The sequence below is a fragment of the Drosophila willistoni genome (genome assembly GCF_018902025.1).
Source record: "Drosophila willistoni isolate 14030-0811.24 chromosome 2L unlocalized genomic scaffold, UCI_dwil_1.1 Seg168, whole genome shotgun sequence".
Classification (NCBI taxonomy): Eukaryota; Metazoa; Arthropoda; class Insecta; order Diptera; family Drosophilidae; genus Drosophila; species Drosophila willistoni.
Window position 1 is genome coordinate 4,180,279 of NW_025814047.1, and position 22,468 is coordinate 4,202,746.

A 22,468-nucleotide genomic window follows, 5' to 3' on the forward strand; every position below is an offset into this window, starting at 1 on the left:
GGGGGCGTGGCCTTTCGTTATATACACATTATGCATAGTTTTCTATTCTTTATTCCACCTGCCGCCAATGTTTTATCCCTAATTTTATATATTATGTTTGTTTTTAAGAAAAATTGGGAAAATAATCTTAAATTATATATAATAAGTAATCAGTGTTAATACCAAATTTCTTAAGAACAACAATTTGACAATTATCTTATTGGCAACAATGAAATGCCAATTGTGACGCCCCAGACTTTTTCCCCTTTTTTTATCTATAAAATCTAAAGTCAAACAATCCTCCACCCGGCAAGAAACTATGCCAAAACTCAACCGCATTTCATTCATTAATAATAATAATGATGATATAATGTGTATAAACATCTGTACATAAATTTATAGAGCACTTTTCATTGAAGAGGAGAAAGAGTATTATTTAAAAAACGCAAATTTTTCCAATCAAACCAAGTTGATTTCATTTGATTACCCAAATTACATATATGTACATATACACTGATAAGAACACATAGAAAAAAGAAGAAAAAAAACTAAAAGATTTCATTCAAAATCTGATTGAATTATCAATCTATAAGTATTTGATAAGAGCCTTGTAGACTTCTAGACTTTTAATCACATTGCAATATATAGATTGATAACTGGCAGAGTCATTGTCCTCGAACATACTTTATGTACATACATACATATGTGAGTTAAAGTTTATTTAGTTAAAAATATTAAACATTTAATTAATAATGTCGAGAAATTATTGTAAAATGCTCAGCCCCTTAAAAGTACAACTTTAACTTTATGGAAACAAATTAAGTTAATTTTGTTTATGTTTTTAAAGTTTTATCTCTCTAATCTTAGTCAAAGCTAATTCTAAAAAATTTGTTGCTACATTTTAGCCCCTTCTGAAGTTTGCCCTATTTAAAGACATCTTCCATTCAAAAGACATCAAATTTGCCTCAGACTCCAATTAATTTATAGTTCTTTCAACAAAGGCTGCATTATATTTTATTTTGATAAGAAAAATAAAAGTTTGAATAAGTAATTAAGTTCCTTGGCCAAGTGAATAGTTTTATATATTGATCTTAAAATTTCTAACAAAAATAATATGTCCTGTCTTTGTTAAATAGTTTTTTCCTCTACTACAATTGAGCTTAGTTTATTGTTGTTAGATATATTTTCAAATCAAGCAATTTAATGTATGAGAATATCATTTTGGTGACCCCGACGACTTATTTTCAATTAAGAGATGAAAAAAAAAATATCGTAATCTGTTTTGCGTACATTAAGTGTAAATATTTTTAATTTTCGTTTTATGATTAAGAGAAACAATTACATTAAGTTCATGGGAAAGCAAAGAACAGGTTAAAAGAACATGGAAAAAGTTTCAAAGGAAAATAAAGTATTAATATTGAACAATTTGGAACGATTGGTAATGGAAATGCTGTTGGAGCTGGTGATGCGTGGATCTGCCACATTTAAAGTTCCACGATATCGAACGGAAAGGGAGAAGAATGGAGAAATTCACTCACCATTTCGTTGTGTAACATATAATAATAATCGGAGCCGACATCGTTTTTGCCTGCTGATCTATATGTTGGCTGAGATTCATCGTCTGCTGGCTGAAGGGGGTAGTTGCACGGTGCGGGGACTCTATTATCGCAATACCCAGCTGATCCGGGCACAATCATTCATTGTGGCAGCCAAATTGGATGTTTGTCGCATACTAAATACGGCGCCATTTCATTTGGGAATTCTGTCGGCATCCAAAGGTCTACTAGCAGGTAAGCACTATCACTCGAGTCAAGTAATTTAACGATATTTTATCTAATTTATGCTTTCTTTTCAGGTGACATTCGGATGACAATGAGCAATGGAGATATTCTAGATTGTAATGCCTATGGTGGAGCCATTTCGTTGCCCATTGATTTTGAAAATGTTGATCACATTGACACCAGAGCCGAACTTGTTTTGATTGTCGAAAAGGAATCGGTTTTCGAGTCATTATTATCGCGAAATATTTTCAATTCATTTGGCATACGTTTGATTCTTGTAACCGGCAAGGGATATCCGGATTGCAGTACTCGTCGTCTGGTCCATCGATTGACCATGGAATTCAATTTACCTGCCTATATACTGGTAGATGCTGATCCCTTTGGCATAGAGATTATGCTTGTGTATCGCCACGGATCACAGTCTCTGGATTTCACATCAAATCTGCTAGCTACTCCAAGTCTTCGATGGGTTGGATTACATCCTTCAGAAATATGCTCGCTTGCCATAGGCGGAACCGCACCTTTAAGTCAGGAAGATAATAAAAAAATCAATGATATGCTCAATCGCAAGAATATGGATTTGGGTGTGAGGCAAGAGCTATATAAATTGCAACAAATGCAGCTAAAAGCTGAGATTGAAAGTGTTCTCGATTTCCTATGTGGTGATTATATACCAAATAAAGTTAATCGAAATTTGTTTCTATAGCGCTGAGAACAAGAGAAGATTAGATTCAATTATATCTTTAAATAGTTTGTAATGTAAATCTGATAAATCCTTCGATTTCTTATCTAATTTATAATGCTGTTTACATATATAGTATGCTGTTTACTATATATACTATAAATAATGCTGTTTAACGCAAATAATTCCCGATTTTGGAAAAGAATCTTATATGTAAATAGAATAGGCTTAGATATAGATATAAATGAAAAAAGGTCGAAAAGTCAAAAGAAATGCTGTGCAGCATTACAATAATACATAATTTAAGAGGAAGTACTAAAATTCAGTTACATCTATATTATATGCATTGGAAATGTTAAAGGTAAAATTAATGGATAGAAATGTGTGTTTTTTCTAAAATTGACTTATCTAAGCACAAAGAAGTAATGTAAAACGTTTGACTATTTCATTTTGAGTTATTAATAATATACCTCAAATTATTAATGTATTTTTGCTATGGATGTAAGAAACAAATCATTTCAATAGTATAAATAGCTCATTAAAAATGTTATTGACCTCCCCAACCAGAATGAAACCTAAATTAACATTTTGTGTAGAGTTTGTAAACTGGTTACACTAAGTTAAAACTTCAAAGGAATCTCTCTTTAATTACAATTTAAAGTTCCTTTATCGTATTTGTATTTTTAAGTTTCAATTACGAACTTAAGTAGGAATAAGAATGGGCAAAATTTGTCATAAACCTAAAATGTAAAGATAGTTGAATAATTTTGTTAATTTTCACTATTTTTTATGAAAGGGGATTGTCCAAATTTATCAAATATCTATTCTATCTATAAGTAACTATTTTTTTTTATATTGTAAGCATTATTATTTGATTTGTGGAATCTGCTAAAAAATTATGTTTTGTAAATTAAGAAAGAATTAAAATTAAGTTGAAATCATAATAGGCAAACTTTGCCGATCTAGGACTGTGAAATGTGAAAAATTTTCTCCTTTATACTTGCATACTTGCAATAGGCTGAAAATGTTCAATATTTGCAAAAAGTTTACAACTTTTCGTATGCCTTGTAACTTAAAAATTGTGTACAAGCAATGCTTGATTTTGAACATTTTCAAAACTTCTTTATATGTTTCAAAAATTGAACTTCTTGGTCGGCCTCTTGCATACTTTTGTGCGCAAATTTCCCGCATTCCACAGTCCTAGATCCGTCTATGAGGCCAAGAATGTAATATAAAGATAAATCAATATAGCTGAAATTTTTTGTTGAATATCATTATTTGATTAACGTTGGGATTAAAACATTTAATGTTATAAAAGCTAAATTGCTAAATGAAAATATAGTATCGATTTATTATTAACTTACTCCTAATATACTATAATTTGGAAATTAAAAAGAATAGTTGAAGTGAAATGCAGAACTTTTATATTTTGTGTCTCTAAATCTTTGATAAATTTTCTAATGTTTATTTTTTCCTTCTCCTTTATTTCAGATGTAAATCAAAAAAAACTCAACAAATGATAGTAGTCTCACTAGCCATTTGAATTACCATAAAAATAGGATCTCTAAGGCAAAAGAAGAAGCACAGAAGGCTGCAACACGTAGAGAGGTCATCAATAAATCTAACGATTTATGTGCAATTGTAATATTTAAGACGTACATAGAATCTCTTTAGATTACTTGTGAGCCATTTAACACAAAAAAAAAAGGAAAGAATCTCCATTTCCACCTTTAACAAGGAAAATATGTCTACAGCAATGCGAACAACACTGCAGCCAGTTCCTGAAGCTCTGCCAGCGGAAAATGTGTCAAATGGCACTGCGACTACGGCGTCAACGCCATCTGCAACGGCGGCAAGTGCCGCTGTTACGGCGCCGACAGCCTCCTCAAGCACAACCACCTATGCCACCAATACGATCAGCACATCCTCACATTCTGTGAAGGATCAACAACAACAACAACAGCAGCATGACTCAGTCAACGCCAACATTGTCTCACTGCCACCACCAACGACAACGTCCGCCTCTGTTGTAGCCGCTGCCGCCGTCAACACCAACACGAACACGAATACAAATACCACAATGATGCCCCCAAACATAACGTCCTCAAGTTCGACAACAGCCAGTAGCAATAGCACTACGACAGCACCGACAGCGTTAACCACATCGGCGACATCAGCATCTGTGTCCGCCGCACCGAATAGCAATCACTTGCACCAGCATAGCCATCAGCATCATCATCATTTGGCCAATAATATGACCACTGATGGCCCTCGCCTCTCGAGCAATAATTCTAGTGCAACGGCGGCCGCTATCAATCACCATCATCATCATACGCCTGGCAGCGGCGTCGGTGCAGTGGCTCCCTCCGTCAATAAGAATGTTCTAAGCACACATTCAGCTCACGCCTCTGCCATCAAGCAGCGAACATCATCCGCAAAGGTGAGTCCTCCTCCTCTTTCTACATACATACAAATATATGTAATTGTTGTATCCATCCTAGAGATAGATTCACTTATCGACATTACATTCAGACTTTTCATACTCAACTCTTGTATTCGTATAAACGTTCTGTACATCATTTTACAACGTAATGTACATCAATCGAGTGTGTTTTGTATCCCAAAATGTTTCATTACTTCTTTCTTAAAACGACGGAAACTGAAAGGAACTAATTGGGTGGGGAAGTCATTAGACTTTACACTAAGATCAACATTTTATTGACTCTGTGACTTGATCAGAAGTGTGTTTAATGATATAACTATGTTAATAGTTTATTCTTTTTTAAAGTTGTATCTAGAAAGTTATTTTACCGTTTGCCATAACTTATGATGTTTTTAAATTTCAAGGACCTTTAAATATAAATATCGTGGATCATTTATGTTAATCTCGTTACTTGTAGAAAGTCAGTATACATATGTATGTGGAGTTTCAATATTTACATTGGAGACATAATACATTCATTAGGACATTAAAAGTACTTTATTTTTACCATAACTAATCAAATGTGATTAGGGTACTTTTTGATTTTGAAAGTCGTGCTATGCCGGAATAAAGAGCAGAGAATGTAAACTCCTCTGCTTATTGCAAGATTTGGAATCGATCAATTCTTTTAAGCAATTCCTTCACATAATTAAAATTTCAAAAGACTTTTTCCTTTACATGCACTGATCTTACGAAAGGAATAAGCCAAGACTTAGAATTTATTTCAATAGGGGAACTTTTCGACTAACCGGAATGGTGTAAGACCAAAATAATCATCCAGTATGTGAAGAAACTTGTAAAATAAAATAATGATGTAAAAAACTGGAAGCTACAGCACAATTTGTTCTTTGAAAAAACAAAAAATTGATACTATCGGTTTCATTCAAAAGCAGAGCCGTTACTTGGAATTTTGGCGCCTTGAGCAAAACAAAAATGTTGTTTTTTTTCGGTATTTTGTGAATAGGGCGCAACCCGTCTCCCTTCTCAGTAGCGCCACACCCACGCAATGGCCTTGTTAAAAGTTAATCTTGGGTATAGTTTGCCCTTTGGGGATTTGTGTGTTTATTATTTTAAAAACAGCTGGGATTGTAAGATTGGAATCAGCTGTTCAGTTTAAAAGTGTTTTTTTTTTACCGTTATTGTGGTGATCGTTTGAAGGTTTAATTCGATTTGGCACTAGAATAAAGATTTTGTAGTTATTTTGTGGATTGATTATTGAATAATTCATCGTCCATCTCTGATATGGGAAACATTGAAGTCACACACACATGCGCAGCTATGATCAACTTGATCGCAATGACAACAAACACACACACACACACACAACAAGCAAGATATGCGTGGAAACGAGCTTAACGAGTTGACTTCGATAATTTGTGTGTGTGTGTGTGTGCGTATCTGTGTGTCGTCGATCGTGAGTAAGTAATATCTATATCTCACGCGGTAGCAGTGTATAAATATTTATCGTTTTCTTTGCAGTTGAAATTACATTCTGTTTTTCATCCAAAAGCTTTTGGATCGCTTGTGGAACTCATTACGAATTTATGTTAAAGTCGAAAAATTGTTTCGTCTTGTGGTCGGGGGAATATTGTGGGACCCCACAAAGCGAAGCTTAGCTTAGTAGTTTTAGCTCATCAGACAAAGCTCAGTTCTCTCTCTCTCTGTCTGATCGCGCTCTCTTTTTGTCGATGTGAAACTGAAATTTTTGTGTGTTGTGAATATTTTTCTTCTTCGACAAGTTTTCTGCATTCATGAATATGCATACATACATACACACTTACGTATGTACATACATACATATATACATATGTATAAAAATAAGCATGTGTGTGAATCACCTGCCAGCCAGTGGTTGTTGTGTGTTGTATGACTCTCAAGATTATTATTTGGCCCATGTGAGCGATACTTACGTATATGTTTTTTTATAGGGTGTGTCGTTGGTTGGTTGTTTCGTTTGAAGATTAAGATTGAGGCAAAGTCAAAACAACAAGACAGACGGCAGGCAGCCTACTCAAGTAGCTCTGCGACTACGACAGAACTTTTGCGATACGCGCGCAGCAAAATAAAAAAAAAAAACAGAAAACAAACCAAATCCAGACCAGAGACCCAAGCAGTTCGCGTTCGTTCGTTTTGCTCACTTTATATATCCACAGAGGCGGCACCACCACACCAGCCAGACGGAGGCAATGGTCGTCGAAAGCTTGTTTTAGTATTAAGTTCCACTTCATTCGTGTGGTGGTCACTGTGTCGCGTACTTTGTTATGCCGTTGTTGCCGTTGTCATTGTCCGTCTCCGTCGCTGATTGTTGATATACGGTTCGGAAACGATGATGATTTTCCTCGAAAATTTTTAATTCGGTTTCCTGGCATTGTGACCGTTACTATTATTATTATTATCATTATCGCACCAGTGTAGTGTAAGGGCAAAAGTGATAGAGCACTAACGCATACTATTACGTCAAAATTTTGCAAAAAAAAAAAAAAAAAAAAAGAAAAAAACAAAACAAAGCACGCCTGTTTCTAGATAGATTGAGCTTGTTACTGTGTGGCGCTGCTGCTGCGCAGTTCGTCATCATTGCCAATTGTGATTGTAATCGGTGTAAACAGCATCCGCGTTAGTGCGTTCTATTCTCTATCTCTTTTTCGCATATTAGACAAATAATTTAAACCTTAAAATCAAGTGCATGCGTACGCTTATATAGAGGGAGTGGAAAAGTGTGTGTGAGAGAGAGACACAGAGAGTGAGCAACGGGCAGGGCTGACACACACACACATACACACAAACACAAAACCTGTGTATAACATTGATTCGTCTATTTAAAAATAAATTCAGTTAAATAGTGTTTAATTTATAAATTTTGTATGTGTCTATGTATGTGTGTGTGTGTGCCTGAGTGGGAGTGTGTGTGGTTTTTTCTGCTGTATGTGTAATAATCCGTTAGAGCATGGCTTTAAAAAGAATAAAAATAAGCAACCCAATTGGGAATGATAAGTTAATTTAATTATAAAGTACACAAAAATAGTAAGGTGCAACAAGCAAAAGCCAAACAACAACAAGAAACGGGGGAGTGAAAAGAGAAAAAAAACGAATAAATTCCTATCCGTACATGTGGACAACGGCAAAAGTCAAATTTGTGTGTGTGTGTGTGTGGGGCTCTCTCTCTGTGTGTGTGTGTATGCATGTTTAAACAAGTAACGCTTTAACAACGCAAACGAGGTAACTAGAAGAATAGCAACAACCATAACGACCAGAAGAAGAGTGCCAAAAGAGCAAGAGAAAAACAAAAAAAAAAAAAAAACAAGAAAAAATAAGCTTTGGTCGTTGTCTCGGTCCTCCCTAACGTGTGTGTGTGGGGCTTCATCGCTTACGCTACCGCCGCGCCATCTCGGTCTCCACCCTTGTCGGTCGGTCGGTTGGTCGGTCATCTGCTTGCTATCTCTTCTGTAGTATCTCTTGCTGCGGGGGTCTCGGGAGTGCGCGGGCGCGACATCAAGCAACGCCAAGGCTTACGTTCCACTCACACACAAAAGACTCTAAGATTGTGGATTGTAACGAGTGTGTGGATGTGTGTGGACGTTATCGTCAAAACTAAAGTGTACAAAAAAAACTTATAGACGCCTATTTAAAGTGCGATAACTGATAAGAAAAACACTAGATTCGGTTTTCTTTTTTTACCCCCATCCTTTTCAACTTAATCTACAAATCTAAACAGTTGGTGTAACCAGAAACAAGTTGTTTAAAGATACCCCCACACCATCCCGCCACCAAAAACTAAAAAGGAAAGCAACAACAAAGTAGTCCATCAACAAATGTACAAAAATAAATAAGTAACACATATGTATGTACATCTGTGTATGTGTGTATGTATATACCTTGAGGCGGGGCACACGCAAATAGAATGTGCAAATAATAATAATAATAATAATGGAGGCTGCCATTGCGACTGGAACTGGAACTGAGACTGGGGCTTGAGAGGCTCTGCTGGGGCTTTTGCTTCAATTTTCATCATTTGTTGTGCCTGTTAATTCTCTAATAGAATTAAACAAGTTAAGCTCTCAAATAAAAGCAAACACGACAAAGCGTCGCCTGAATTGTGATTGTGCCCCACACACACAGACACAAGACAACAAAACGAAGAAGAAAACACACACACACACACGAGTTACAAGTGTACATATAACATTCCCCGCCTCAAATCTGCACATACACCTCCACACAGAGAGATTTCAATGTTTACAATACAACGACAACAACAACAGCAACAGCAACAACTTACAGAACCTTGTGCCAAGAAAAGGAATATTATGTGTGTCACAGTCAAGTAGTTACTGCTACTTGCGCCTCATCTGTGATCAATTTTATCGTTGAAATAAATAGGAACCAAAGAGTAAACTAAAATTTAACCGGCTTAGAACATGGGACAAACGTCGAGTCATCGGCAAACGACTCATTCAAGTAGCCACAATAATAACAATAAAGATGAATCTAACGCTGCCTCATCGCAATTTGGCAATAGACGATCATCGACAAGGAAATCAAAATCATCAAAGCATTACTCAACACTGGTGCAACCATTGGGTAAGGATGAGATTTCCATATTACGTGATTCCCTGCTACGCAATGGCAGCATAATGCGCAAAAATATGGGAGATCCACCATTGCGTCCAGTAACGATAAGCGAATTGAAACCCCAAACAACAAAACTACAAACAACGATAGCCAGTATAGGAGAAAATGGTGGTGGCGCTCCTGGTGACGTCGGCGTCGATGTTGAAAGTGCCAGTGTCTGCGGCATCGGCAGCAGTAGTACAAACAATTTAATGAGCTTCCAGTTGCCGGTCGATCGATCGGCAAAGACTGAAGACTTGGCCGCCGAATCATCTGTAGCAGCAGCAGCAACAGTAGCCCCAGCAGTGGGACAAAAAGAAAAACGCAATGAGTTTTATATAGTCGGCGATGGCTATCATAGGACCGACCATTGTTACTATCGTGGTCCAAATGGTGATTTCCATAAGCTTCCGTCAGATTCATTTCACAAAATGTCCGAGGGTTGCTTTGTCCGTATGGCCGATGGTGTATTTCGGCGTCTGGAAATGCCAACTAAATCCCAAATTTCACGAAGATCGTCCAGGGCCGATGATATGAATGGTGGTGGAACAGAAGGCAGTGGCAATGCAGCCACCAATGTTAAAAGTCAGCTTATGAAATTTCTCAAACGATCTAAAAGCCATACGCCCGCCACAATCGCTAAACTTCAGAAGGATAAGGAAGAGGCACGCCTCGAGCGGAAGCAGCGATTATCAAATGCCATGCGCCATCAGAAGGCCATGGCTCTGGCCAATACACCGGCAACAGCAGCAACAACAACAGCAATGACTGGTGGCAAACAAGGAAATCAATCATCAACAACAGGTGGAACGGGGCCCTCAATTCGTAATAATAAGATTGTTGTAACTATGATCGAAAATGGTGGACTTCCCATTGTGGCCACAAGCAAAGCTGAACGACCCAAACCACCGACGTCCTCTGCTGGAAGTGAGAAAGCGCGCACTTCAAGGGTATGTATTAAAATTCAAGTTGGAGGGCAAATTGGGGGTTTAAAGAAATTTTAAAGATTTTGAAAGCTTTTAAAGTCTAATTTACTGATGGAAATAATCAATTAATGATATTTCTAAACTCTTAATAATTTGATTTAATAATCAAATACTGATTATTTAATTATCTTGTGTCTTGTGATCTTGTGCTAATTTTTTGCTGTAATCCAAAAAAGTACAGAAAATTTATAATTTTATCTGATTTTTTGCTTTAAATTAAAATATCTTTACTGTACTGTAACTGGAGGGGTGTGAAAAGTGCGAGAGAGATTAACAAAATCTCGCACAATTGTACTGAAAGGAAACCAAATTGAAGTTAATCTGACGGGGAGATTTAAATTAAAGGACCTAGAAAGTTCAGAGGCGGATCTATGAATAGATTGTGAAGGGTGAAATCGCTAATTTTAGATGTGAATGCAAACCTGGATGCCAAATTTGTAATTTCAGTGGTAAAATATCGTTCCGCTGAGAACGATCCGATATAAAAGGGTATCTAAAACTATACAAAATACGAACATTTTCTACCATGTTGAAAATAGTTTGATCCCCAAGTTAGTTACTTGTCGGAATGTCCGGGAGTACAATGGCTCTATCATATAGTCTGGATCCTATTCATGTCTATGACGAACCGTTTTGTTGCTGAAAATTTCTTTCACCAATTTTTGATTATTATGATTAAGGTTGTGCTAATAATAGAATTCTGTTCACTACCTTAAAAAAAAAAAATTGTACCAGTGATATCTCTGTGATATCTGGAAAACATATCTTTATTATAAGAAAGATTGTTTTATCTTTCTACTGATTATAAATGATATAATCAAGTTCCATTTCTTCAGTTCGAATTTTAAACAAATCTGCACGTTTGGATGTAAAATTAAATGAGAACTTTTTATCTGCATGAGTATGCATTCATTAATGATTTTCGATTCATGAATGCATAAAAAAGAGACAAAATTAAGTTGCTCATGTAATGAAATGCAAAAAATAAAATAATTAACTAATTACGGTATATAGATATAATCATCTTTTGTTGTCATAATAAACAACCAACCGATCCGATCGGTATAGATGAGTAATTCTTGTGATGCCTTCTTTTTTTTCCCAAGAGTCTCTATTATATAAGTGTTTGATTAAACCCTTACTAAGTTAGTTAGTTGTTTGGCATTTGAAGTGGTGTATGATGTGATGACACATGCCAATCATTTAATGTTTTTGTTTTCTCACAGAACAAGTTGATTGGACAAACGACCTTCACGAAATACAAGCTTCAATACTGTAAACTATGGGCTGAATGGGGTGGGGGATGTATGTTCTAACTTGTATCAAAATATCAAGTTTAAATATTTATAAACTTATGATTGGGTAGGGAGCGACTAGTTACTTTAAAAAATAACTTTAATAACTATTTAGTTGAAACCGTCAATTCGATCATCATTGTTTCACTCATATATTTGCGCATACTTAATTTTAGTTGGTTAAATTTTGTTTCATTCAGTGATGTTTTTTTTTAAATTATTTTTATTATATTGTTTGTTTTTTGTCTGCAAAATTCTTCTTAAATACGGAATCGGTGTTGGTTTGTCTTATGTTTTGTTCGTCTTCACTTATTTTTGTTTTGGGTTTTTTTTGTTTGTGCTTTGTTTTTGTGTGATAAAAAGTGCAACAATTTGATTTGATTATGATTTTTGTTTTATTTCAGATTTTCTGTTTGCATGCAATTTTCAGACTCAAAACCCACTCAGCGTGTCCACCCACATTTTGATAGCATAATAATCCCTCCCAAAGAATGATTATTTTTGCCTTGATAAAAAAAACTCCCACACACACATTCACATATATTTCGTGAATCATTGAATCAATTAACTAACGCCGTTTTATTTCAACTTGGTCGTTTTTTATAATACTTTACTTTAGAGGAAATTGAAATTAAATTCTTCGCTTAACGGATATTTATTTTTTATCCCTTACCATTTGCATATTATAAGAACTAGAGATGGGATACGGCTCGTGTCAGAAAATCAAAGAATTTTTCGTGTCCTTTTTGGGCTTAGCACGAAAGTCTGTAATTTTACAGAAGTTTTTATTTTTCATTAACCTATAATCTGATACTTGGGGATATTATAAAATTTGTCAGATATTTTCAAGGCTAAGAAGATATTACCGACTCCATTATGGATAGATAGTTTTAATCAGCATGAGAAGCCGAGTCCAAATACCCATGTCCTTGTAGGAATCTTCTTTATTCTACAAATTTAAAAACTATTGGGATCAAACCTGGTAATAAAGCTTTTTGTTGTTCGGATCGGACCACTATAAGGTATGGTTGCCATTGGAACAATCGAACAAAAGAGTCTCATCTCATAATTGAGAAAAGCACATGACGGGCTTAGATCTTATGAGATAAAAAATATGAGAGAATTTGTGATTATTCAAAATCTATTAAGTGAACATAACATTTGCCTCACACTGCAAGGGTATATTAACTTTGACGCAGTCCAAGAAAGTTTCTTTTAAATGTTAAACTTTTTAAGTTAAAGTTGAAAAACGTATTCCTGTCGCATTGTATTTCAGTAATTCGTTTGTGCCTTTTTGATGCTTGGGCCACCAGGCCCGTAACCATCTCTAGTTAGTATCCCCTTTTCAGTTTCTTACTATGCAAATTATAGTCTTAGTACCAACTGCCAGTGGACATTTTCAGTACAAAACGACCACTTAAAACTGTAGTTATTAGGTTAACGCGGATATAAATATTCTAAATACTCTGTCCCATATGAGGTCCATGGCTTTTGGTGAATTTCAAATCAAATAGAAGGGTATACAGTTGTCTTATATTCTTTGGTGTCATAATGCTTTGATTAAATCTGTCAAAATTGATGTGATCTTTAGGTGAGAATTTGGGGATCAGCTCCAAATGATCCACACATGCGAGGCTTGTTCGCTCCTGTTTATTCTGCGCGAGGGGAAAGGAGGTCGGGCAGTCGCGCTCTCAGGTTTTATTCTCTTTTTTTTCTCAGCGTTACGCTCAGGTGATATCAGTTATGTGAATGTATGTGGGTCTGTGTGAGTGTTTAGATAGTCGTATAACGCAAACGTACACACACACACATTGATAAATCAGTGCTTCAAACGGAGGCTCTTTGTTAAGAATTAAACAGATACAGATGCGGATACGCCTGAGTGTGTTCCCCATCTGTGTGTGTGTGTGTTTGTGTGTGTTTTGTTAGTTGCAATGTATTTGTATATGTGAGTACACTAATACAAACGCAAAGCAACCCACTAATGTGTGCGCGTGTATTTGTGTATTGGGGCCGACAGACATTGCTTTGCTGACTCTGTTGGCGTCGCTGTTTCGGTCGCAGCTTTTATTCTGCTCGTTGACGACGACGACGACGACGACTTCACAGGGAGTACTCGTAGCACTCCAGTTGCTGCTGTTGCTGTGGCTAAAGTGGCTGCTGCTGTCTCTCTGTCGCTCTGCTGCTGCTGTCACTGCCAACTGCCTGTTGATTTGTAGTTGGATCTTGACTGGCGGCGTTTACGTCAGAGTTTACATTCTCATACGGACGGCGTATAATTAAGACGGCTCGGGTTTTCGGGCTCTCGGGTGAAATAAATAAATGTATATACACTCCTCACTTCGTGAAACAAATGCAATGAATTGCGAAAGCCGCGTGTGACTGACTGTTGCGTTGGCTGATAAGATAGCCCTACCGCCGATAAGGACCCCTGAACAGAAATCGCGAATTGTGCTCTTTTTTAATAATCCCCCATTTTATTTTTTTCCACAATTGTAAAAAGTTGAAAAAGTTTCCCAGCTGAAGAAAAAAAAAAAAACTAAAGTTAATTGCCCAAAAGTAGTTCAGTTTCTTTTGGGCTTTTTACCATGTAGTGGTAAAGCTGCATGTGTGTGTGTGTTAGTGCTCTGTTTGTGTAATTGCCCAAGTGTGTGTGCGTGTTTGGAGCTTGAAGCTTTTCGCTTGCTGCTGCTGCTGCTCAGTGAACCAAAAAAAAAAAAAAACCCAACGAAATGTGTACATATCTAGAAATAAGTAGATTCTCAAACCTTACAACTATTTAAACAGTAATTTAAATATAAAAGCCAAAAAAATTAAATGGAAAAAAAACAGAAAACAGAGCAAATGAATCATAAATGAGAGTGAGCGTAAAACGCGTGACAGTGTGACACACACACAGACCAACAAAACACACACACAGATACTCTCTTTCTCCCACTCACTCACAACAAACACACTCTCACATCACATCTCACAGCTAAACTTGTGCAACAAGCAGAAGCAGAGGACGGCACAGAGTTGTTGGTTAAAACCGTGAGAGAGAGAAACAATACTAGTAACCGTTCATTGCACAGGTGTGAGCGCCTTTAAATTGAGAGTGTGTAGGTGCATGCTCTCGCTCACTCTCTCTTCCATTCTAGCTATCTCTCTATCTGTGTGTGTGGCTCTCCCCAATTTAGTCATATACATGTCTAACTAGATATATATACATATATGTGTGTGAGTTTATTTCAGTGTCACCAGAGAGAGAGAGAGAAAGATTAGCTCTCGTTGTTGTCCGCCAGTTTGTCGTAAATATTACTCTCATACCAGCTTTTTTTTTTTTCATTTTCCTATATGGAAGTGTGTGTCTACTTTGTGTTTAATTCGTTTTCGAGGTTTTAATGCGCAACAACGGCGTTTATTTTTTTGCTAAATTAAATACTAGTATTCTCCATATATACATAAATACATATATACATTAGTATATGTATTTGTATGTATGAGCAAAGTACCAAAAGGAGCTGACACTAAATTTGTATCTCTATGTCATATTTTTTCGCGGTGAATTTAGAAAGCACTCTCGAATGTAAACACACGTACAATGTATAGATATATATATATATTTAGTACCTCTCTCTATATATATATTTACCTGCGATAATGTATGACTGTAGCTGCTGTGGGAAGTAAAACCCATTGAACTGGCAGCAAAGTGAAAATCAATGTGTTTCCAAACAACATTTTAAACATTCGCACACACACACAAAAACCCACTCCAACACACACACATGTACAGTGCATTAAGGTTGAGAATAAAGTTGTTTTTTTTTTGTTTAGTGAAACGCAAATAAAGAATAATAGACACAAGAATAATAATACAAAACAGAGTGAAACGAAACGCAAAAGAAAAGAAAGAAAGAAAAAGTTGCGATCTCTCCAAACAATCCAAGTACTTACATAAAATACATATAAAGCTACCTACATACATACATACATGTACACCTATAAAGCAAAGTGTACGTGAAAACGCCACGACCACGCACCAGCAGACAGCTCCAGCTCCAGCATCAACAACAACAACAACTCTCAATATAGCGGAAAGAAGAAAGAAAGCAAAAGCTATATAAAATAGTGAGTGTAGTGCCCATTATGGAGACGTCGACAGCGGCGACGACGACGACGACACCGACGTCGTCGGCGACCCCAACGCCCGATTTAAATCGGGGCGATACTACACGGAAGAGCGTTAACCTTCATTCAGCACGCAAAGGACAGGCTCCTCCACCGCCAAGGATGAGTCTCCTTAATAATAATAATACCAATGTCAATAGCAAAGAATCCGCCGCTGCCGGAGACAACCAACAACAACAACAACAACATGTGGATACGGATACCATTCAAAGTCCTACACGCCCCCAACTTGCCCCAAATCCCCGCCTTCCCACAAAGGAAATCGATCTCAGTTCTGGTGATGGCATTGTGGAGCTACGTCGTCTTGGGTCAGGTGAACCCAAAGCTCCATTGCCACGTGTTGCCGTGTCGGCAATACCCACTCTTCATCCATTACCCAAAGAACGTCAAAAGTTGTCGGCAGCGGTAATGTCCGCCGAAGACGATGTTGGGGTATCTTTTGCCCTAGGATCCATTGAGGAGCATATACAGAAGGTCGAGGAAAGCTTTAAACAACATCAGCAGCTCAATGAGAAACAACAACAACACCAACATCTCCAACAAAGTCAGCAAATTCGGAAGCAAAGTAAACGTTACGGTGAAACGGAGAATCTCCTACGGCCGGGCATTAGTGACATGTCGTCGGAGAATGATTTTCAATATCTGGGTGGTCGTCGCGCCGAGCTGGATGATAGCAATGAAATGATGTTATCCGAATTTCAACGTGGAAGCGATGGCCGCAATTCCATTGGAGCCTATTCCAAAAATTCATCTGTCTCTAGTAGTGGCTCCAGTGCCATGAAGACCAAATTGGCACGCACTGCATCAGATACCAAAAACACGGATACGGTGCTGGCAATGCGTGCAACATTTAAACAGAAGCAGACGGCGCAACACAACAATGACGCGGTAGGAGGAGGAGTACAGCAACCAACCTCAACTACGGCAGGAAGTCGTTCGTCACATCATTCGACTCCAACACCAGCTGCTCGAACAACATCCAGTCGAGCTGTAAGCGGCGGTAGTAGTAATAGTGTTGTCGATGGGGTTACCACATCCCGATTGACTGCCACCACAATATCAGCAGCCAAACGACATGAAGAGAATCTGCGACAATTTGAGGCTCTCCTGGCCCAAAAGTCGCATCGTCACGCTGCTAATGCTGCAGCTAGTGGTGGAGCTGCAGGAGGAAATAATGCTGCCGCTGCTGCTGTTAGGAGGCGAGCAGAACGCCCAATTGTTGCCCCAATACCTCCATACAATTCCTCGACCCGTAGCGAGTCTGTACAGCGACGCACTGCGGTCGATCCACCACCACGTTCCGGTTCCAATCATCCCGTTGTGATGCACAATCATGGTGTAACTGGTGCTGCTGGTGTGCCTCCGCCACCAAATGTGGTTGTGAATCGTAACAATGTGTACGGCAACAGTGTTGTACAGGTAAAACTACTATATTCACCAACCCAATTCATTCCGAAAAAAACCCATCAAACACTTAAGACTTTGATTCATATTTTGGGGGACAATTTTATTTTACCGATATTAACTTGAATCTTTGCATAAAAATTGTTGATTTCTAATATCATTGTTTGTTTGTGGTCATTTTCAGGGTTCCCCCAATATGCAAATGAGAAGTAGCGCTCCAATACGATGGCGCGCCACCGAAGAGCACATTGGCAAATATAAACTCATAAAGACGATCGGAAAGGGTAATTTTGCCAAAGTAAAATTGGCCAAACATTTGCCCACTGGCAAGGAGGTTGCAATAAAGATTATTGACAAAACCCAACTGAATCCTGGGTCACTACAGAAACTTTTCAGAGAGGTAAGAATAGAAAGTAGTGTAATCCATTTAACGGACTTTTTCTAACCAAATTTTCCTTTCATTAAACAGGTTAGGATAATGAAAATGCTTGATCACCCCAATATAGTGAAATTGTTCCAAGTTATCGAAACGGAGAAGACACTGTATCTTATTATGGAGTATGCATCAGGTGGCGAGGTATTTGACTATTTGGTATTACATGGCCGAATGAAGGAGAAGGAGGCGCGCGTTAAGTTTCGACAAATTGTTTCGGCTGTGCAGTATTGTCATCAAAAGAGGATTATACACAGGTAAACATCCTTTTACCACTAACTTGTTTCACTACTAAAGAAATCTCTCACATTTCTCTACTCCACAGGGACTTAAAAGCTGAAAACTTATTACTGGATAGCGAATTGAACATTAAAATAGCCGATTTTGGATTTTCAAACGAATTTACGCCTGGCTCAAAGCTAGACACATTCTGCGGCAGTCCACCCTATGCGGCACCCGAATTATTCCAGGGCAAAAAATATGATGGACCGGAAGTTGATGTTTGGTCCCTGGGCGTTATCTTGTATACGTTAGTGAGCGGTTCCCTGCCTTTTGATGGCTCCACATTGAGAGAGCTGCGGGAGCGTGTACTCAGAGGCAAATATAGGTAAAATTATACCTACAAAATTATTTCAATTTTGTTAAACTAAACTATGTAATTATTTGATTTGTAGAATTCCCTTCTATATGTCGACTGACTGTGAAAATTTGCTCCGCAAGTTTCTAGTACTAAATCCCGCAAAGCGTGCTAGTCTTGAAACAATAATGGGCGATAAATGGATGAACATGGGGTTTGAGGATGATGAGCTTAAACCCTATATAGAGCCAAAAGCCGATTTAGCCGATCCCAAGAGGATAGGTAAGACGGGTACTGTATACGAAATTCATTACTAATATTATTAACGAATTGTGTGTGGAATGCCTATATATATATATTTATATTTATTCATATCTATCTGCCATAATGTAATCTTACTAATACATATATATTTTGTTAAAGAACAACAAGAAATTATAATTTTGCCTATATTATTATTATTATTTTTTTGTTTTGTTTGTAATACTAACTAGCATACGTCATATTATTAGCATTATGTAAATTACATTTTTGTTGTTAATCCTATTTGTAAATTCTCACATAGCTGCGGGATCTCAAACCGGTGATATAAATTCGCTCTCGATTAGGCGTAGTGCGTATAATTTGATGTTGATGGTGAATTTCTTAATCGGCGAAAGGAAAATGCCCTTGAAAAATGTATGCAATATTAAGAAATGTAGATAAAAAACAAAAACAAAATACAAAGTCTTTACGACAGAGGCAACATTTGTGATTAATTTCCTACTCTTTATTCTCTTTCTCCTTACTTTCTGTTCAACTATATTTCATAACACACAATCCCTTCAAACAAAAAACACAACAAAAAATAAATAAACCGACTGACCAGGAAACGACTAGCTGAACGGATAATTTATGTTAATTGATCAAAAAAATGTGAAGCATATGACACAATATTTTTTTGTATTCTTTTCGTTTCTTTGCACACACACACAAACATACATACATACACATATTTTAGCTACTACTTATTGTACCTGAACTCACACATATATAATGCGTACTTAAGTCAAATTGGGGGTACTATATACTTACTATATTTTACCCGTAGTCAGTTTTCTTTTTTTTCCATTTCTCTTGGGTGCGCATCTCAAAAAGCAAAATAAATGTTAATAAATGGATAGGTTTTTCTTCTTGAAGATCAATTTGGCTGTGATTTCCTTTCAAGTATATTACATATATAACCATGAATCTGAGTGCATATAATACAAAATTGTTCGCACGCTTTCACAATCAATATGAATCCGGTTTGGATCTTGCAATTTAAAATCTGGTGATGATTTATAAATAATAACATAATATTGCTTGTATGATTAAAACATATATATATTTCTTTTTTGTATAATAAATTTGATAAAAGGCTCTAACAAACACACAATTCTGGCTAAGATCCTTGTTTTGGATCACAGATTACAGATACAAAATACTAATTGCCGATGACTTGTCAATAGCCGAATATAATGTAATTTGTAATGAATTTGCATGTGAACTTTTGTCAATTGATGTGTAAAATTGATTGATTGATATGTGTTGTTTCAATGTGGACAAACCATTTGTGCTTTATTTATCCTCCCCACCTTTCTATGTACTTTTACCAATTTCATTTCCGCTCCGCCAAAATGTATAGAAGCTCTGGTCGCCATGGGTTACAATCGACAAGAAATCGAAGCTTCATTATCCCAGGTGCGATACGATGACGTCTTTGCCACATATTTGTTGCTTGGACGCAAGAGTACGGATGTAAGTTAGACATGAGCTTACATTACGTTCCAATTCAAATGGCGTATATTAATCGAATCTTTTTTCTTCACAGCCGGAAAGTGATGGTTCACGATCGGGTTCATCGCTATCACTGCGTAATATATCTGGCAATGATGCGGGAGGAAATGCTGGCAGTGCGAATGTGCAAAGTCCAACACATAGGGGCGTACACAGGAGTATATCGGCGTCGAGCACTAAGCCTAGTCGTCGAGCCTCGTCCGGTGCGGAAACATTGCGTAAGTCCCATTACGGGGCTTAATCATACAAACCGATATATTGAAATAACATGACTGATGCTTCCTTTTTTTTTTTAAATTTTTAGGCGTTGGACCAACAAATGCAGCGGCAACCGCTGCCGTTGCGGCGGGCGCAGTTGGTGCAGTTAACTCGAGTAGCAATTATAATTCATCAGGCACAGCGGCGGATCGTGCATCAGTGTAAGTGATGACCCCCCCATTCGAATTAGAAGGGAAGAGAGTTACACTTGTAACAAATATGATTTCTCTTTACTACACACAGAGGTAGCAATTTCAAGCGTCAAAATACCATCGATTCGGCCACAATCAAGGAGAATACGGCGCGTTTGGCTGCACAAAATCAGAGGCCAGCATCTGCCACCCAAAAGATGCTAACCACGACAGACACAAGTAACAATGGATATAAAATGATGTTTAATCTAGATTTATGTGCATTTAACACTGGTTTTACTTTTTATGGTTTACAGCGCTAAATAGTCCTGCCAAGCCGCGCACGACAACCAAGTACGATCCCACGAACGGTAATCGCACGGTGAGCGGCACAAGTGGCATTATACCACGGCGCTCGACCACTCTCTACGATAAGACTTCGTCAACGGAGAAAACCAATGTAATTCCTGCAGAGACAAAGTACGTGAGCCTTGTTTTAATCTCTATTATAAAACTGTGTCCACCCAGCCCCAAACCAACCCCGATCCGCCCATCCATTTTGTTGTGGTGGAGTCGCACACACAATATTTAGTGTGGCGCCTTTTTTTAGTACCATGTTTATATATGATTAGTTTAATTGCTGCTGTTCCTTTTTTTACTTATCCACCTTCCCCCCTGCCCCCTCAAAAGAATCCCCGAATTTGTTTTTTGCTGTCACATCGTATTTTTTTTTTTGGCAGATATCCAAATTTTTTGTCAGAAGACAGTCGTTTGTTTAGCCTCTATTATCATTCCATTATTTCACTTTAGTTTGCACATGGGAAGTTCTACAAACTTGATAAACACACACACATTTAGCAAGAGGAAGCAAATCAAAAGATATATCCTACCTGCATACAAGTCTATGTCTATATTTATGTCACGCACAATTCAGTTTAGTTTATTTCTTTTGCCGTGCATTAGCACAAATCGAAAATGTTTTTTCATTTGATATTTTCAATTTACGGTCTCTAGTCACCACACTCTAAACTCGATAACTAAAATATCCTTATTCAAAATTCACAATACAAATACATAAAAAGCAAAAAAAAAAAAACAATACCTACAACCTTTTTTACCACTTTTTGGCATACCTACATATCAAAAACAAACCAGCAGCGGATCGGCAGCTCCCGCTGGAAAGGGTCATACAAAAAGCGCGTCTGTCTCGAGTCCTCGCCCCTCTACAGACGGATGCGTTTCAGTCTCAAATGATCCGCTCGGAACGAGGTATACACAAGTGTAATAAAAACGCAAAGCAAATAACAAATTTTCAATTAAATTACCATTTCACTAAACATTTTTCGTTTTCATTATATATATACATATATACATATGTATAAATGTATATATAATGCATTTTACTTTTAACGTTTTTATTTTCCGAATTGGTTATCATTCTTGAATTTTTAATTTTGTATAATTTTTCTATACAATTGGCTGGCCATTTCATTCAACAAGAACAGCTCCATATTTGACTTTATGACCATTATCTACATACATAAAAGAACATTGAACTTAGATTTTATATAATTTACAATCGCATAGAATATGTTTCCGATTCATATTTTTATTGGGCTGTCTTGATTATGTCACGGCGAAGATCTAAATTAATTTAAATATGATTAGACCTATGAATTTGTTCTTCGAAAGGAATATTTTTCTCACCGTTTATTTGTCCTATCGAATAGGTTGTGATTAATAATACAATTCGTTGATTTAACTTTTGTCCAATGCCATGAAGGATAAAGCCTGAGTTCATGGACCTAAGATATATACTCTACTCTTTAATTTTTTAATTACTCTTACCAATTCACTGATC

The 22,468-nt window shown here is 37.0% G+C and overlaps 2 protein-coding genes and 1 long non-coding RNA gene across 22 annotated transcripts in view; 2 read left to right on the forward strand and 1 right to left on the reverse strand.

Moving 5' to 3' along the window:
* Positions 1-22,468, forward strand: part of LOC6640841 (MAP/microtubule affinity-regulating kinase 3) — a 37,642-nt gene that overhangs the window by 1,007 nt on the left and 14,167 nt on the right. For 3 of the 20 annotated variants that reach the window (XM_023175096.2, XM_023175098.2, XM_023175100.2), the window contains exons 1-10: positions 15,675-17,405; positions 17,575-17,790; positions 17,860-18,080; positions 18,149-18,430; positions 18,498-18,691; positions 20,067-20,179; positions 20,253-20,436; positions 20,523-20,637; positions 20,720-20,847; positions 20,925-21,087. In XM_023175096.2, the coding sequence (XP_023030864.1) occupies positions 15,945-17,405; positions 17,575-17,790; positions 17,860-18,080; positions 18,149-18,430; positions 18,498-18,691; positions 20,067-20,179; positions 20,253-20,436; positions 20,523-20,637; positions 20,720-20,847; positions 20,925-21,087 (3,077 nt within the window). In that variant the 5' untranslated portion in view covers positions 15,675-15,944. Of the gene's footprint in view, positions 1-3,933; positions 4,883-8,782; positions 10,483-15,622; positions 17,406-17,574; positions 17,791-17,859; positions 18,081-18,148; positions 18,431-18,497; positions 18,692-20,066; positions 20,180-20,252; positions 20,437-20,522; positions 20,638-20,719; positions 20,848-20,924; positions 21,088-21,762; positions 21,877-22,468 lie in introns of those variants that run through there. The other 17 variants (XM_023175092.2, XM_023175095.2, XM_015178671.3 and 14 more) reach the window with 15 other exon arrangements.
* On the reverse strand, positions 1,256-7,122 carry LOC124459931. Its single transcript, XR_006953889.1, has 2 exons — positions 6,835-7,122; positions 1,256-2,281 (listed from the first exon to the last, which is right to left on the reverse strand). It is a non-coding gene; the product is annotated as an uncharacterized LOC124459931 (long non-coding RNA).
* LOC6640839 (meiotic recombination protein W68) lies at positions 1,361-3,309 on the forward strand. The gene is made up of 2 exons (XM_002063778.3): positions 1,361-1,769; positions 1,835-3,309. The coding sequence occupies exons 1-2, from the start codon at positions 1,361-1,363 to the stop codon at positions 2,464-2,466; spliced, it is 1,041 nt and encodes a 346-aa protein (XP_002063814.1). The 3' UTR covers positions 2,467-3,309.